At 46.6% G+C, this 17,772-nt stretch overlaps 1 protein-coding gene across 2 annotated transcripts in view; it reads right to left on the bottom strand.

Annotated features, from left to right (window-relative positions):
* The window catches only part of Kifc1 (kinesin family member C1), a 17,959-nt gene extending 17,558 nt beyond the window's left edge, over positions 1-401 (bottom strand). Inside the window, exon 1 of one of the 2 annotated variants that reach the window (XM_013517019.1) lies at positions 204-401. Coding sequence is in view for 1 of the 2 variants with exons in the window: in XM_013517020.1 (XP_013372474.1) it covers positions 14-25 (12 nt within the window). In the remaining variant the exon portion in view is untranslated. Of the gene's footprint in view, positions 1-13; positions 151-203 lie in introns of those variants that run through there. The other variant, XM_013517020.1, reaches the window with a different exon arrangement.
* Positions 402-17,772: the final 17,371 nt, after the last annotated feature.

Raw genomic sequence — 17,772 nt, 5'->3', positions numbered from 1 at the left:
GCCCTGCACTCACCTGCCGCTCCATGGCCGCCTCGGCCGCACACACGCGGGAGTGCAAGACGGGGGACGGGGCCGGGCTGTCAGGACCGCGCGCCCGCCGGCCGGCGACACGCAGCACGCGCACTCCCGCCTCGGGCGGCCGCCAGCCCTTGTCACACTACACCCGCCACTTTTGAATTTCAACGGCCGCCTCCCAGGCTCACCGCGCTCCGCACGCAGAGGCCAATCGTCGCCGTCGCCACGACCAAAGGCCAATCGCAGAGCCCTCCGCCACCCGAGGCCACACCCGCGCGGCCGGCACCGCCTCTTTCCGGTTTCGCGGGCGGGGACGGGAGAGCAGCGGTCCCACTTCCGGTCCCGCTTTTCCCTCCAGCCTCCCTCGCTCTAGCTTTCCGTGCGCTGGACTTCCGCTCGGCTCGCCGCCGCTCTTACGTCAGAGAATGCGCGGAAGACGCCGCACCAACGTAACTGGCTGAGTGCTAAACGTAACTGGGGCGGAGGCAGAGGGGCTGGCCAATGCCGGAAGGAACTACGCATGCGCAAACCTGGACCCTTGCCGGGCGAGAAGCGAAGCGTACACCTCCTAGCGGCTGCGGCGGTGAGCGCACGCGTTATCCCTGAGCAGGTCGTCGTGACCTGGGCTCCAGCGCGGCCTCTGCTGGCCTGGTTGAACCGGTGCTGGCAGTGGCAGCTGCGGCGGTCATTCTGTCATTTCTCAAGTTTAGGGACCAACTTGGAGCCCCAGGGAACAGGAAGTTTCTCTGCAGTCCCTTCTCACGCGTCCTCTGCGACCCTGGGCACTGCCGCTGGTGCTGGAGAACTGCTGGCTTCTCGAAGCTTGGGCTTACTGCTTCTGCTTGTGCAATACTACATGCTTTTCGGACTGGACGTGCATCATCTCGTTTACCAGTGGCAAAAATTCACTGAGGACTGCTGGACGGACGTGGTGGTGCACGCCTATAATCCCAGCCTTCGGGAGACTGAGGCAGGAGGCTCGTTGGGTGTTCGAGGCCAGCCTGGGCTACAAAATGAGTTCAAAGTCAGCCTGAACTGCATAGTGAGACCCTGTCTCAAAAAGACAAAAAAGAAATAAAGGGAGAGAGCCGGACTTGATGAGCACGACTGTAGTTCCAGCACTCGGGGGAGGCTGAGGCAGAAGGATCCCCATGAGTTCTCAAAAAACAAAAGAGGAGAAAGAGGAGGAGGAGAAGGGGAAGGAGAAGAAAAGGGGGGAACCTGGAGAAGAACATTCAGTGGATGGGTAAGAAGGAAAACTTGAGGAGAAATAGCAAATGACATTTATCAAAGCTAGACAGATGTCAGATTAGGAGAAATAGGGACCCATTACACATTAAAGGGGGAACATTTTTTTTTAAAGACGGCATCTTGCCGTACAGTTTAGACTGGCCGTGAACTCTCTTTAGAATATTTCTATTGATGAGTCAATTTTAATTTTATGAGTTTTATTATATTAAATAATGTTTAACAGGAAAAATATCGCAAAAATAAAGTATTGTATTTTTAATATTTATTGAGCGTTTATAAAAAAGCATCAAAAATGTCAACATCAACTGGTTTTAGGTGTACAAAATCTAAAACAGAACAACAGAAATAAATTCTTATGTGACCTACAATGAAATTACCAATAGCATGCTACAAAAAAAAATAACCTTTACTTCAATTATCACATCTAAGGCAGCCTTTGCACATGATAACCTCACAATCCATATCCACATATCACTTACACTGAGAGCACATGTGTTTTGCTTTCCTGGCCTTTTTTGTAGGATATACTTTTTTTTTGTCTTGACATTTCATGGTCTTGCTGTTTTGTCATGAAGTTCTTATTATATTATGAATGTGTAGTTAACATGAACATAAAATATTAATAATATAAAGTATTAAATTTATTAATTAGTTTAAAGTTTTAATGGGCCAGGGATATAGCTCAGTGGCACAAGCGCCTGCCTGGCAAGTGCAAGATCCTGAGTTCAATTCCTGGTACCAAAACAAATGAACAAACAAGAAATTTTTAAAATGTATTGCACATTTAAAATAAACATCAATATTTTCACATCAGCTGTGTACTTGCTTACACAATCTAAGAGATGACATCAGAAATAAAAACCTACACAAACTACAATGCAAACACAAACAAAAGTCCTCCACAGAGGGCCAGGGATATAGATCAGTGGCCCAACCGCCTGCCTGGCAAATGCAAGGTCCCGAGTTCGATTCCCAGTACCAAAAAAAATAAAAATAAAAATAAAAAAGTCCTCCACAGAAATAATGTTTGCTTCAACTGCTGCACCCAAGGCAGTCCTCAGACATGACAACTACATGCTCCATGCACACATCTCACGTACCCTGACAGCACATGTGCTTAGCTTTCCTATGTGGCAGTCTTGTCACCGCTCTTCCTATTTTGTCAGGAGCTTCCTACTACATTGTACAACAAGCACTTAGCAGGGAATAAGATATCAATAAAATAAAATATCACATGTGCTTAGAATAGACATCAACATTTTCACATCAGCTGTGTACTTGCTTACAAAACCTAAGAGAGAACATCACAAATAAAAACCTATGTGAGGGCTGGGGGTTTAGCTCAGCGGCAAAGCGCTTGCCTGGCAAGCGCAAGGTCATGAGTTCGGTTCCTGGTACAGGAGAAAAACAAAACAAAACAAAAAAAAACCCTATGTGAAATACAATGTAAACACAAACAAAAGGCTACCACAAAATGACCTTTGCTGCAGCTGTCACACTCACACATGACGGCTACATGTTCCAGGGCCACGTCTCACTTTCACTGACAGCATGCATGTTTTGTTTTCCTGCCCTTTCTTGTAGGGCGCGGTTGACATCTTTTTGGTTTCCCTGTTGTCACAGTAGGTCTTCGGGATCCTGCACCTTCCTACTCACTTGTCAGCTCGCCAGAAACATTTTGTTTTTCCTCTGCTGTAAATGATCTCTTATGAGTTCCAGTCCCAATCCTCTAAGAAAATTTCTCTGTGGTATTTTGCACTTATTATTTTCTTTGTAAACTATCAAACTATTTATGCCACATATGTTTAGACTGTTTTTTGTTTTTTGTTTTTTTTTTTGTACTGGGAATCGAACTCATGACCTCAGGATTGCCAAGTAAGCACTTATGCCACTGAGCTATATCCCCGGCCTGCCACATATGTTTAGGATCGAGTAAAACACAACCATTGGCCGCCAATGCTTTGTATTTTGAGTGACGTCATAGGTGCTACATAACTCAGCAGCAACATCTACTCTGCCTTTCATTTTATTGTAGAAAGTTTCCTTCTCTGGCTTCCGTTTTGCTGAGGTTTCCTTATCAATATTTCCTTCACGGTTCAATGTTGACATCAGCAATACCAGTTTTTCGTCTTGTTTTGTTGTATTTTTTTGTTTGTCTTTTTGAGACAGGGTCTCACTATGCAGTTCAGGCTGGCCTTGAGCTCATTTTGTATCCCAGGCTGGTCTGGAACTCACAAGGATCCTCCCGCCTCAGCCTCCCAAGTGCTGGGATTACAGGTGTGCACCACCACACCTAGCAACCAGTTTGTTTTTCTTTGCCATATATGGGGCCAATGTAAATTTTTTTCTGAAATCCAAAGATTGTACTGTGCAATTCTCTGTTTTGAAGTCGTAACCAAAAAAAGAAAGAAACTGCAACATGTCATTTGGAATTTCTGCTTTGTTTCTGTGTACAGTTCCTGTGCTTGTTAACTTGTGCTCTGTTAGGAAATGTGACATCAATTAGAAATTAGAAAACCATTTCTTCTTTTGAAGACAGGGTCTTACTATGTAGTTCAGGCTGGCCTTCAACTCACTATGTAACTGAGGGTGGCCTCAAACTCATGGTAATTCTTTTCCCCAGTCTCCTCCAACTTGTGGCAATTCTCCTACCTGAGCCTCCTGTGTGCTATGATTACATGTGTGCCCCACCATTTCTGGCTTGGTAAACTAATTGTTGAATGCTACATTCTGATTAGTTTGGGAGCTGGGGGCAACAAATCTGTTCACAACATCATTTGGTTTATTACTATATGAATAAGGACCTGATGGCTGAGTTCCAGGAAAAATGCCTAAAATAAAAGCACAAAAGTCTTTGCATCACCAGGTATGGTGGCACACATCTGTAATCCCAGCACTTGGGAGGCTGAGGCAGGAGGATCACTGCGAGTTCCAGACCAGCCTGGGCTGCAAAGCGAGCTCAGGACCAGCCTGAGTTCAAGAGCGAGATCCTGTCTCAAAAAGACCAAAAAAAAAAAAAGTCTTTGCATCTAAAAAGGCATAAATTTTTAATCCATGTTTTGGCCTATCACTTTCCATAAGTCTTTTACATTTCTGCTATCACTATGATAAATCCCCTGCTAAATACAGCATACTTATGATGCTTTCAGTTCGGCTAGTGAGGTGTCATAATAAATACATTTTTTAATATGGCTATTGGTGCATGCAGAATGTTTTACTTCTATTTCAACCTTTGTGTATTTCACAACATTTTAAAATATTTCGTCTGTTACAGTTTCTAACACTGAATGACTGTGCTGGCGTTCTGTTCAATACATTTCACCCTTGCCAACACCCTCACTATATTTTCAGACCTAGTTCTAACATTGCATTGTTCTATTCTTATACTTTTTTGGGGGGTACTAGGAATTGAACTCAGCCCTCAAGCTTGCCAGCAGGCACTGTGCCAGTGAGCTATAACCCAAGCCCTTAAATTGTTCCATTTGGTTGTGTGACAATTTTGAAATATTGCGATTCATCAAATATGTACTCACATCTCTGTTTTCTTTGTCATCTGAATCACGGAGGTCTGCATTCTGTGTGTCTGTATCAGTCTGTTCTTGCTCCATTTCACTGTCACAGAAACTTTGGCTCACATGGCCAATGTCAAAGTCATCATTCATCATCATCACCATCCATACCCTCTTCTGTTATAAACATATATGCATTTCACCATAATGGATCATTCCCATCGTCCATGCATGAATAATCTGACGATTCACGTTTGACTTCCTCCAAAACTTGCAAATCTGATTTTTTATGTGCCATTGAACCAAATCAGCCTACTTCTACCAGAAAAATCTAAAGAAAACTTTGTAAAAAACAAATCCTAGGGTGGTGTGGGTGTATTATACCCTCTGTGATGCTCAGGTAAACGTACACCAGACCTGTTAGATGAAGCATCATGTCATTGAAAATCCTGATTTGACACTTTTGCACTCAAGCTCACACTTAGCCTTTCATCATACCAAGTGGGTAAACACAAAGATTGCTTCTTGTATCCCTCAGACAAAGGTACTGGGACCTAGTCTACTGCCAGCTACTATCATGCTAAGGTAAGATCTTACAGTAGAAAAGTAAGGGATTTGTTGGTTGAATCCAACGTTATGTCCTGCCGTTATTCATCTCAAGTTGACTGTACCTGTTATATGAAGTTTCGTCAGTTTACCAACCATATGTTGATAATTCACTGTCTGTGATCTCACTGACCTTGTTATAACACAATCATGCACAGTGTAAGAACATTTCAGTCAATAACTGACCGTATATATGATGGTGGTCCCATAAGATTACAGTGGAAGGCCTGGAGATGTAGCTCAGTAGTAGAGCATTTGACTAGCACCAGGCCTTGGGTTGAGCCCCCAATTCCAAAATCAATCTATTAATCACTGAATAAAAAGGTACAGTGGAGCCAGGTACAGGGGCACACGACTGTAATGTGCCAACCACTTGGAAGGCTGAGGCAGGAGGATTGCTGAGAGTTTGAACCCAGCCTGGGCTACGTGAGCTCAAGGCTCGACTGCACTACATAGGAAGACCCTGTCTCAAAAACCCAAGACGTAAATAAATAATAAATAAGAGAGTAAAGGACTGAGGATGTAGCTCAGTGGTAGTGCACTTGCCTAGCAGGAGACCCTGGCTTCCACTCCCAGCACAACACACACACACACACACACACACACACACACACACACACACACATGCATACACAAAGTAAGACAACTGGTCAAAATGCAAAACTTTTTCACTATGTATTCAAGTGTCGTGTGATATGATTATAACACTAGGTGTGATTTTTCTTCAGGGCCTTGCATATGCCTGTCCTCTACCACTTAACTATATATTTCATCCCTAAAACATATTTTTTTAGTCTTTCTTTCTTTTTTTTTTTTTTTGTACCAGGGATTGGACTCGGGGCCAGGCAGGCACTGTGCTGCTGAGCTACATCCCCCAGCCTCTACAATATATATATATTTTTTTCAGACAGGGAAGCACTAAGTTGTTAAACTACCCAAGCTGGGCTCTGACTTTTGATCTTCCTTACCCAGCCTCCCAGAGCCTTGGGACTACAGGCATTTACCACCACACAGAGTTCTAAGAAATATTTTCAAAAGGTTTCTTGAAACCAAAGAGTGAGTATCTCTCAGCCCAGTGATATCAGTTGAGATGTTTCTGGGAATACAAGGTCAAGTGGGGGACGATGGAAAATTTCTGCTTCTGTTTTTCTACCCAAAGACTAGTCGGGGCTTTTTAGTTCATGTAGTACTTATTTCCCCAGTGACTCCAGTTCTTGGAGAGATAAGAGAGCTCCTGCCTTTAATTCCAAACAGATGGCTGGAGATTCTTTTGCCCTCTCACTCTCTGCCCGCTGCTCTCCCTAATTATCCTAATGCAGCTCAAGGCACGGACTGGAATAAACAGGATGGGAGGCAAATGGGGCTGAGAACGCTGGAGTGACAATGAGCTCGAGGGCACTTTTTTTTCTTGCAGTGGTGGGGATTGAACCCAGGGCCTTGCACATGCTGGGCAAGGGCTCTACCACTAAGCTACATTCTCTGCTCCACCGGAAGGTAATTTCTAAGCATGTGCGGGTATCATGATGTTCTAGTACTGTAACAGGGCTGATGCAAGGCCCTGAAGTGTTTTATGATACAAAATTTCTGATCCAGTTTTGGAAATAACTGTTCATTTAAGTGGACCAAAGTTTGTGTTAGAAGAATGAAATGTGCTTTCCTATAATTTCTGTAATTTCTCTGATAGGAAATAGAAGATTTTAAATAAAAAAAGGACTTCCGGGCAGATGGTGGAGTGCTGGTGAACAGCAGAAAAAGAGCCTGTCTTGAGATTTGGTGTCCAGACATGGGAATTTAGTAACGTGAGGAAGAGAAGAAGGAGGGAGGTGGGTTCCCAGGACCCAGCAAGGATCTTGCCAGGCATGATGGTGCACGCCTGTAATCCCAGCACTCAGGAGGCTGAGGCGGGAGGATTGTTGCAAATTCAAGACCAGCCCGGGCTACAAAGTTATCTCAAGGCCAGCCTGCACTGCATAGCTAGACCCTATCTCAAAAAGACAAAAAGAAGAAGAAGAAGAAGGAACAGGAGGAGAAGGAGGAGAAGAAGAAGAAATATAGCAGTATACAGTTTTTATTTTGTAAACACCAATGTATTAAACTTGCTATACAGGGGCTTGGAGAAGAAATATAAATAAATACATACATACAGACAGACAGACAGACCCTGAGGATCAATGGACAGGTTAGAAGATGCAGAAACAACTCCAAACACACTCAGCTACCTTATTTTTGACAAAGGAGCTAAACATCTTCACTGGAAGAAAGATAGCCTCTTTAACAGGGAGCTCTGGAAAAATTGATTTTCCACATATTGGTGTAAGCAGTGACTTTATGAACAAAATCCTGATTACACAGGAACTAGCACAATCAACAATTGGGATGTCATCTTTTTTTTTTTTTTTTTTTTTTTTGGTTTTTCTCCGGTACCAGGAACCGAACTCACGACCTTGCGCTTGCCAGGCAGGCGCTTTTGCCGCTGAGCTAAATCCCCAGCCCCTGGGATGTCATCTTATTAGAAAGATTTTTGCACAGCAAAAGAAACCACAAATAGAGTGAAGAGACAACCCACAGTGTGGGAAATTTTTTTTACCAGCTGTTCCTCTGACAAAGGACTAGTATCTGGACTATACAAATAACTCAAAAAAAAAATCAGACCTCCCCAAATTTAAAGACTCAACCTGAAATGAATAGGCACTTCTCAGATGAAGAAGTAGAAATGACAAATAAACACATGAGCTGGGTATGGTTGCACATCTGTAATCCCAGCATCTGGGAGGCTGAGGCAGGAGGATTGCTGCAAGCTCGTGGTCAGCCTGGGCTACATAGTCAGTTCAGGGGCAGCCTGAACTATATAGTAAGACCCTGTCTCAAAAAACAAAAACAAAAATGAACAAGTAAATGAACAAAATATATATATATATACATATATATGAAAATAATGTTCAACATCACTGGTCATTCAAGAGATGCAAATTAAAACAATGCTGAGATTCCATTTCACCCCAGCAAGAATGGCTATTATCAAGAAATCAACCAATAGCAAATACTGGGGAGGGGGAGGAGAGAGGGAGGGGAGGAGGAGGGAGGGAGAAGGGGAGGAAGCAAGGGAAAGAAAAAGCGAACAGAAGAAAAAAATGGAAACAAAACCTTTGTAAATAAGGAGGGGAAGAGGGGCTGAAGGGAGGGGAGGGGAATGGGACAAAATGAAGTGAGACGTATCATGTGCAGGTACAAACTCCTGATGGTGAATGTGACCACTATGTTTATCTAAAACGTACCCACAAAAAAGTCCAAAAGGGAAGAAGAAGATAGAACTGGAAGGGAGGGAGGAGGAGAGGGGAGGGGAAATGAAAAAGAATTAACATGTGGTACGGACATGTGCTATGTACACACCCCACCTCCCCATGATGCATGTAATCACTATGTGCGGCAAACGTGTCCTAATAGGAAAATTTTACACTGGGAATAGAAGTACATGCCTCTAATAGCAGCACTCAGGAGGCTGAGGCAGGAGGATCGCTGCTGATTCAAGGGCAGCCTAGGCTACATGTGAGATCCTGTCTCAAACAAGCTTTTCAGATAAATAAAAAATGTGTACACACATCCCCTGCTCCCAGATCTCTGTCTTGTGATGCGGAAATCTCTATCTCTGCTGTGTCCAGGGCCCGTTGTCAGGGACATCACTCAGAATGACCACACCGTCCATCTGTCTGGACTGGCCTCCTAGGAGACAGCACGTGTAAGGTGTAGGATTAGTCCACGAAGCAATCTTCTTGTCAAAGTCTAGAGAAGCCAAGCGTAGGGAGTGGGTGAAGCTGGAAATCAGTCACAGGTCAGGGGCCAAGGCAAAGCCAGCCTCGAGAACACAGAAAGCTCCTGGAGCCATGTAAGCAAGCTGTTCCGGCTTGCAAACGTGTTGCTAGGCAGAGAGGTTGACACTGACATCAACCTCCCGCATGTACGAATAAACCCTGTACAGTCCTTGGGCAGTTCCTTTCCTCCCATCAGGAGAGAGAGGGCTCCACCAGACCTCCGCTTTTGTCTCTTATGTTTATTTCTTCATCCTCTCGCAGTTTTTCCTCTGGAAACGTCAAGAGCCATGCTGGTTCGTGCCAGCCATGTCTTTAATGGTGCTCTGTAGCGTAGAGGACCCCTCAGATGATTCTCCTTGAGGGAGGAGCAATTGTCTCCATTTTGGCTGAGCCGGATCCTGCTTCCACGTATTGATATGGACAGAGCTGGTTAGGACTTTCCCTTATCCCTTCAATTGGTTTAAGCAATGCATATCGGTCCAGCCGATGTGCTGATGGTAGTCTTTGAAGATAGACAGCATGTTTCCCCGGACCCCTGTTGTTCCCTTGTGTGAGGCAGGATGGGGCAGGGTGAAGAGCCAGTGCTCCATGCTGTGGGCTGTGATCCAGATCGAGCCTTGAGATAGAGGCTGTGACTTCCTGGGGCTTGAAAGATTACACATCAAGGCTGAAGCACCGACCCCAAAACACTAGATACTATCTCAGTTGTGTCATGCAGACTACTCTTCCTGTAGATCCTTCTCTCTGCCTTTGCAGAGGTGATTTCAGGCCTCCTGCCTAGCCCAGCTCACGGCACTCACCTACTTCCCACCACTCTCACAGTCACTCATCCTCCAGCCACTCCCTTCTTCACAAATAAAACCTGGGAGGGGCTGGGGATATAGCTCAGTGGCAAAAGCGCCTGCCTGGCAAGTGCAAGGTCGTGAGTTCGATCCCCAGTACCGCAAAAAAAAAAAGAAGAAAGGAGAAAGAATACACACATACACACACACACACAATAAGATAATTGTACTACTAATTCTTGGGGGCTGGGGATTTAAGTTAGCGGCACAGCGCCTGCCTGGCAAACGCAAGGTCATGAGTTCGATTCCCAGTACCGGAAAAAAAATAAAATAAAATAAAACCTGGGTTCGGCCCTCGGTGGGGCCTTTGTTCCGGATGGCCATCGTTGTGGCTGGACTTAGGACCCCTTGGCTCCCATAACTACAAATAAGCCTTAGTGTCCGTATTTTCACCATGGGTTGCACCGGAAGTGGTAGATTGGAATTAACCTGCTAGGATTCCAATAACTTTTCCACGGGATTACAAATACAAACTTCCTGGACTGAGACGAGGACCGGGAAGGGCTCTCTATACCATAAAACTATTTTCCTTTCTGTGATCACTGTGCTTGGAAAAATTAGTCATAAAAATGGGAAAAGTCACCACCCATAATAACACCGTGCTTCATGTTTATGCAGGATGCAAACTCAGTGTAAGAAGCACTTGTCGTGGACCCAGCGTCTGCAGCCAATGCTCTGTGAAGGGGCCACGCTGTGCTGGAGGCTGGGAATTACAACAGGAGATGGGAAAGACATGGGCCTCCCTCCTCTGAAATCCTTACTCTGAATAGTATAGTGAGCAGACAGGCACGGTACAACTGCCGGAGACTGCATTAGCTTTCTGTTGCTGTGATAGACAACTTAGATAATCGATTTAAAGGGAAGAAAGGGCTAGGCATAGTGGCACATGCTTGTTATCCCAGCACTCGGGAGGCTGAGGCAGGAGAATCACCATGAGCTTGAGGTTAGGCTGAACTACACAGGGAGCTCAAGGCCAGCCTGAACTACATAGCAAGACCTTGTCTCAAACCAAAACTCAAACCAAAACCAAAACTATAACCAAACCAAATAGCAAACCCAAATCCAAACCCAAACAACCACAAAAAATTAAAAGGAGGTAGGGTAGCTGGGTGTGATGCCACACATCTGTGATCCCAGCACTCAAGAGGCTGAGGCAGGAGAATTGTGAGTTTGAGACCAGCCTGAGTTTCATAGTGAGTTCAAGGCCAGCTTGGACAACATAGCAAAACCCCATCTTAAAAAATAAAAAAGTGTTGGGGATGTAGCTCAGCAGCAGTACAGCACCTGCCTGGCAAGCATAAGATCCTGAGTTCGATTCCTGGTACAAAAACATAATAATGAAATACAATAATAATAAAATAAAATAGTTTTATTTTGATTGATGGTTTCAGAGGTTTTAGTCCAGTCCACAACGGGTCATCCCTGTTGCTTTGGGCCTGTAGCTGCACAGGTCCTGACGAGGGAAACACCAAGCAGAGGTCAGAGGGAGCCTGGGCCTGGGTTCCAACATCCCCTTCAAGGCCACGCCCCTAGTGACCTCACTTCCGCCCTCTAGGCCCCGCCTCCTAGACGTCCCACTGCCTCTCAGCTGCACACAAACCCTTTAGCGCGTGGGCTTTCAGGGGACATTTCAGTTCCAAACCATACCAGGGACGGTGTGTGCAAAATGATCAGGACAGTCCCATCCACCATGTGTATCCCCGGCCAGCAGCAGGCCAGAGCCAGGCTCCTCAGCGTGTGGAAGGACAGGGGGCTGGAGCACAGAACAGTGTGGGAGCATAGGGGTGGAAAGCCGAGGGGGCAAACACGCTTCACCTGGGACCAAAGAAAAAGGTAGCAGAGGGCAGAGTATGACCCCCCGATCCCTAGAGCCCTAGCTACCTGGGTGGCTGAGGATGATTGTTATGTGTTTTGAGACCAGCCTGGGCTACATAGTGAGCTTGAGGTCAGCCTGAACTGCATAGCAAGACCCTGTCTCAAGAAAAACAAAACAAAACAAAACAAAAAACCAAACATGTAGCAGAAGCCATCTCCTATAAAACTGTCTGCCTGCCTCTGTACTTCCAGGCTGAGGAAGAGTGAGACTTTACGGTGAGAGGGTAGATGCTTCTGCTGTGTGTGCCTGAGGCATTCAAACTGAGGAGAGGTTAGAACAAGGGAGGAAGGACTTAGGAAGCTTCCCGTCCTCGGGAAGCAATCCAGTTCTAATATGTTCCCGCTTGGTGAGGTACCAGGGTGAAGAGGGAAAATTGGATTTCTTTCTTTCTTTCTTTTTTTTGCCTTTCTGAGACAGGGTCTTGCTATGCAGTTTAGGCCGGCCTTGAGCTCACTTTGTAGCCCAGGCTGGCCTTGAACTCACAGTGATCCTTCTGCCTCAGCCTCCCCGGTGCTGGGATTACAGGTGCATACCACCATACCTGGCCTTGAATTGGATTTCTTAATGCTCCCCTCACTAGCACTGAAAGTAGAAATTTTAAAAAGATGTGGCCACTACTGGCGGATCCCCTGGGGCCACAGGAACAACTCGACCAATTTCTAGGCCCTACCATGGCATAGACACGTGGGCCGAGCTGATGTCTGGCCTGAACACTCTATCCTCAGGGGAGGCGCAAGGAATGATTAAAGAGTAGCTAGCTGAAAAAAAAATAAAAAAATAAAAAAAAAAAAAATAATAAAAAAAAAAAAAAAAAAAAGAGTAGCTAGCTGTTCTTGCCCAGGAGAGAGCCGGTCCTCCAGGACCAGGGGCAGCTGTGGCAGAGCCAAGGTCACAGATGAAGGTCCTCAGTGGAATAATAGTGCTAAAAATGACCGGGGCCAAAGGCGAGATCTAAGAAATTTAATAATCGAAAAGACCAAGTAGGGGCTGGGGATTTAGCTCAGCGGCAAAAGCGCCTGCCTGGCAAGCGCAAGGTCGTGAGTTCGGTTCCCGGTACCGGAGAAAAACCAAAAAAAAAAAAAAAAAAAAAAAAAAAGAAAAGACCAAGTAATAATAATCATCATCCTCATAATAAAAATGACTGCTATGTACATGCATGTGCTGAAGCAAGACCACAGGAATGGCCAGCTCCTTCCCCTTTATTTTTATTTTTTTTCCACCAGGAATCGAACTCATGACCTCAGGCTTGCCAGGCAAGTGCTTATGCCACTGAGCTACATCCCCGGCTCCTTTCCCTTTAGATGGGAAGCTGATCCTGACAGAGGGCCTTACAAGGGTTGGGGTAATGAGACTTGTTAGTTTTTTGGTTTTTTTCTGGTACCGGGAATCAAACTCACGACCTTGCGCTTGCCAGGCAGGCGCTGTGCCGCTGAGCTAAATCCCCAGCCCCAGGAGACCTGTTAGACTCTGTCCCTGCTGTGTTCTGTGCTGCCTGCCGGAGGCGGCCAAGGGCGGACCCTCCTTTCTCCGCTGGAAATTTCAGATACTCCTCCTGCCCCCCGGGGAACCTTTCATTGCCCCTATGGGAGACTTGATTCCCTGTGCCCACATCCTAAATGTCACTAAATGCCACAAGCTAAATTGTGAGGGTCTTGCAACTACTGATCCCTTACCATTCTCCAGGCTGATGTCCGGTGGGCTTGCAGGAAAGGAGGTGCTACTTTATCACCGCCACGTTGGACCCGGCTGTGCCTGACTCCCGGCTGGGTGTTTCGCTCACCCTGGCATTCCCTCAGCTTCCAGAACAAGAGGGTTCTCCTGCTTGGAGACCTCACCAGCCTCCTGCCGCCTCCACCTATGTGCTGATTAATCAGGGTGCCCAGAGGAGGGCCCAGTGATTTTTAGGCACAGAATCAGATGGCTGCTGGATTCCAGGCAGTACTCTTCCGGTGGGCCAGTCTTAATAAAATTATAGAGTGGGTAAACTGCATCCATTGCTGATAAAGGGGGAAGAAACTCCCAACCTGAAAGATATCCGGGAGGAGTGCGTGTTCTCTAAAATCAAAGAATGAATTTTAGCCGGGCATGGTGGCGCACGCCTGTAATCCCAGCACTTGGGAGGCTGAGGCAGGAGGATTGTTGCAAGTTCGAGACCAGCCCAGGCTACAAAGTGAGCTCAAGTCCAGCCTGCACTGCATAGCGAGACCCTGTCTCAAAAAGACAAAAAAAAAAAAAAAAAGAATTTTAGGGACAATGGAGGTTAAGAGCAGAATATATTTATTGGGGGAAAGAAAGCTTCTGTTCAAGAGAAGGACCGAAGGGAGCCCGAGTGGGTAGTCCAGCGACCTGTCTTTTCCAGGGATTTTTGTAGAGCAAAGCCACGAGGTGAGGCGGGTCTAAGATGGGAAACATGGGCACTTGCTAGGTGGGCATGAGGCGGGACAAAACTATGGTCAGCCAATAAGATGACTATAATTGTTCAGGTAAAACTGATTAAATTGGGGTCAAATGGGGAAGCGAGTCCCGAAGCAAGAAGGCATGAATGAATACAGAAGAGGGGGCTTTTTCCATAGGGGGCTGGCATAGTGACTCTTCCTTGCTTTTCCAAGGCGATCGCTACCTACTTAGAATATCAGTCCCTGAGCGCCATCCCTAGGGAGGAGAGTGGGTGCATTTGTTTCATCGTTCGTCTTGAGGTCTCTCCCAGAGTTGCCAGGTGTCTTGTCTCCCGCACTGGCTCCTTCGAGGGCCCCGGCCCTGTCTGACTGCCTACACTGTTTCTAAAATTTCTATCTTCCCAGTTGCCTACAACATTACAATCAGCAAAGGTTTGTTAATATACGATTCAAGGCACAGCTAGCCAATTAGATGCAGCTGGCCCGATGGCCCGAGAGAACCAGATTGCTCTGGATACGACATTGGCAGGAAGGGGTTATGTTAGGAGGAAATGCTGTACTTTTACCTCTAATAACAGCCCCAGACGGGACCATCACCTCGGTGTCAGCGCACTCCCCGAAAACTTTGGAACTGACGGTCCCCTTACAGGGCGGCAGGAGAGCTGGTTTGGAAAATGGAGAGGCTTAACAGCCTCAGCTCTGACATCACTCGTTATTGTAGCTGATGTCTTAACTGCCGTAGGGTGCTGCATCATCCCTGCATGAAAGCCCTGGCCCAGAGATTAATTGAGACTGCCCTGACTAAGGAACCAGCTGTGGCATATCAATGACATCATGTCTTTTTTTTTCTGTTGTTTGAGACGGAGTTTCTTGATATAGTCCAGGCTGACATAGAACTTGCAGCAATCCTCCTGCCTCAGCGCTCCTAATGCTAGGATTATAGCACCGCCACACTGGCTATAATCTCTTGCTACTAGAGGAAGAGCTAATTTATTGTTTTGTGATGAAGGCAGTCAATTAACATTAGAAAGATTTGCCTGGTGTGGTGGCTCCTGCCTATAATCCCAGTAGCTGGGAGGCTGAGGCAGGAGGATCATTGTGAGTTTGAGACCAGCCTGGGCTGCAAAGTGAGCTCAAGCCCAGCCTTAACTTCATAGTGAGACCTTGTCTCAAAAAGACCGAAAAAAAAAAAGAAAGATTTGAAAACTCCAAAGATAAAAAATAAAAATGGGACCAAGGGAGAGGAGAGATTATAAGAGGTAAAATAGCTGGAGGTGTTGACTCACACCTGTCATCCCAGGACTCAGGAAGCTGAGGCAGGAGAATTATTGTGAGTTCAAGCCTAGCTTATGGGGTTCACACTGAGTTCTAGGCCAGCCTGAACTGCACGGAGAGACCCTGTCTCAAAAAAAAGTATAGATGTAATTGTTCTTGGTAGATGAGGTCTGGGTACATGAATATATATATACCTTCTCAACACTTGGGAGGCTGAGGCAGGAGGATGGACACAAGCTCAACACCAGCCTGGGGCTACATAGTGAGTTCAAAGCCAGCCTGAACTATATAGAGAGACCCTGTCTCAAAAAAAAAAAGGCGGGGAGCTGGGGATTTAGTTCAGTGGCACAGCGCCTGCCTGGCAAGCGCAAGGTCATGAGTTTGATTCCCGGTACCGGAAACCACTCCCCTCCAAAAAAAAGCGGTGTGGCTATGTTAAAAAAAAGTACAGTGACCTTTTGTTACTGTCCTTCTCTCCTTCCAACCCAGCAAGGCTGGAGCTGGGCGCAGCCTTCGCATGGGGCTGGACCACACATTGTTTAGTAGCCTCAGGTTTTCTCAGCCAGAACCTTAAAGGGGGGCTAAGGTCATCCTAGGGATGTGGCCTCGAGCTATTAGAAACAGTTTCTGTTAGAAACTTTGTCTTTATCTTCCAGGTTGAGGCTGAGTAGAATCCTGATTTTAGGGAGGGTATCTTTTTTTTTCCGGTGCTGGAGACTGAACCTAGAGCCTTCAAAGTGAGCTACATTCCCAGCCATTTTATTTTATTTTAGTTTGAGGTAGACTCTTGCTAAATTGGCCAGGCTGGGTTTAAATTTGCTAACCTCTTGCCTCAGCCTCCCAGAGTGCTGAGATTATAGGCGTGCTACCCACCATGCCCAGCGAGTTTGGTTTGTTTGTTTTTTGGTTTTCTCCGGTACCGGGAATCGAACTCACGACCTCGTGCTTGCCAGGCAGGCGCTGTGCCTCTGAGCTAAATCCCCAGCCCCCCCAGCGAGTTTGTTTTTAACACCGGTGATAACACTGTCCAGGTATAAAGTGCACAAAGCAGTGGGTACCCGTACCCCGCCCCCCCTTGCCCTCACCTCTGCTCCACTTCAGCTCGGAGACCCGGCACTGCGACCTTAGAAAGCCTTTGCCGTTTCTCCTGCTGTGCCGCACTCCCGCACCCTTTCCCTCCTGTCACAGCCCGAATCTCCTAGCACTATCACTTCTCTCCCTGTGGCACTCGTGGCCCAGCAGGTGCAGGAGGAAGGCAGGGCGCTGGTTTTGTTCATGCTTCCCGTGCTTAGCATGTCCATGTCACAAAGCTGGCCATCGATAAATATTTGTTGACCGACTGAATGAAAGGAACCGTCTCCAAATAGGACATAAATCAAGGGACCCCTGGACCAGGCCAGTCTGAGCTCCTGGGAAAGGAAGAGGAAGGAGCTGGCCCTGCCTGCGCAGGAGCCTGGGACAGGGACAGAGTGTGTCACTGCTCCAGGCCAGCGATACTCGGGGACTTCAACAGACACTACAGAGCTGCATGCAGAATCGGACATTTGTGAGGCTGCCTGGGGACCCTGGGCCATGCAGGGTCCAGGGAAACAGCAAGGGTTGCTGGGGGTTGATTCCCTCTGGAAAGGGCTGGATTTGTTTTTTGTTTTGTTTTGTTGTCTTTTTGAGCTTACTATGTAGTTCAGTCTAGACTTGAGCACACTTTGTAGCCCAGGCTGGTCTTGAACTCACAACGATCCTCCTGCCTCAGCCTCCCGAGTGCTGGGATTACAGGTGTGCACCACCATGCCCGGCTAGCCTGGCTTTTTTTTTGTTGGGGGAGGTGTTGGTACTGGGAATCAAACTCAGGACCTTGCACTTGGCAGGCAGGTGCTGTGACACTGAACTATATCCCCAGCCCTGCATTTCTTAACAGTGCAGGTGGAGCCCCTCAAAGCAGCATCTGTAGGGTTTTGGCTTGCTTTGCACTGTGTGATCAACTCATGTCCAACCTTGAGAAATTACACTGCATGCTCTGTGTGTGTGTGTGAGTGACTGGGGACTCAACCCCAGGACCTTCGCTGAGCTATATCCTAGCCTTTTTTCATTTTTTTCTCTTTGAAACAGGGTCAAGTTGGGCGCGGTGGGCCATGCCTATAATCCCAGCATTCAGGAGGCTGAGGCAGGAAGATTGTTAGCTGGAGACTACCTTGG

The sequence above is a fragment of the Chinchilla lanigera genome, unplaced genomic scaffold (genome assembly GCF_000276665.1).
Source record: "Chinchilla lanigera isolate Chin_1 unplaced genomic scaffold, ChiLan1.0 scaffold00036, whole genome shotgun sequence".
NCBI classification, from domain to species: Eukaryota; Metazoa; Chordata; class Mammalia; order Rodentia; family Chinchillidae; genus Chinchilla; species Chinchilla lanigera.
This window is presented reverse-complemented; position numbering and strand designations above follow the sequence as displayed.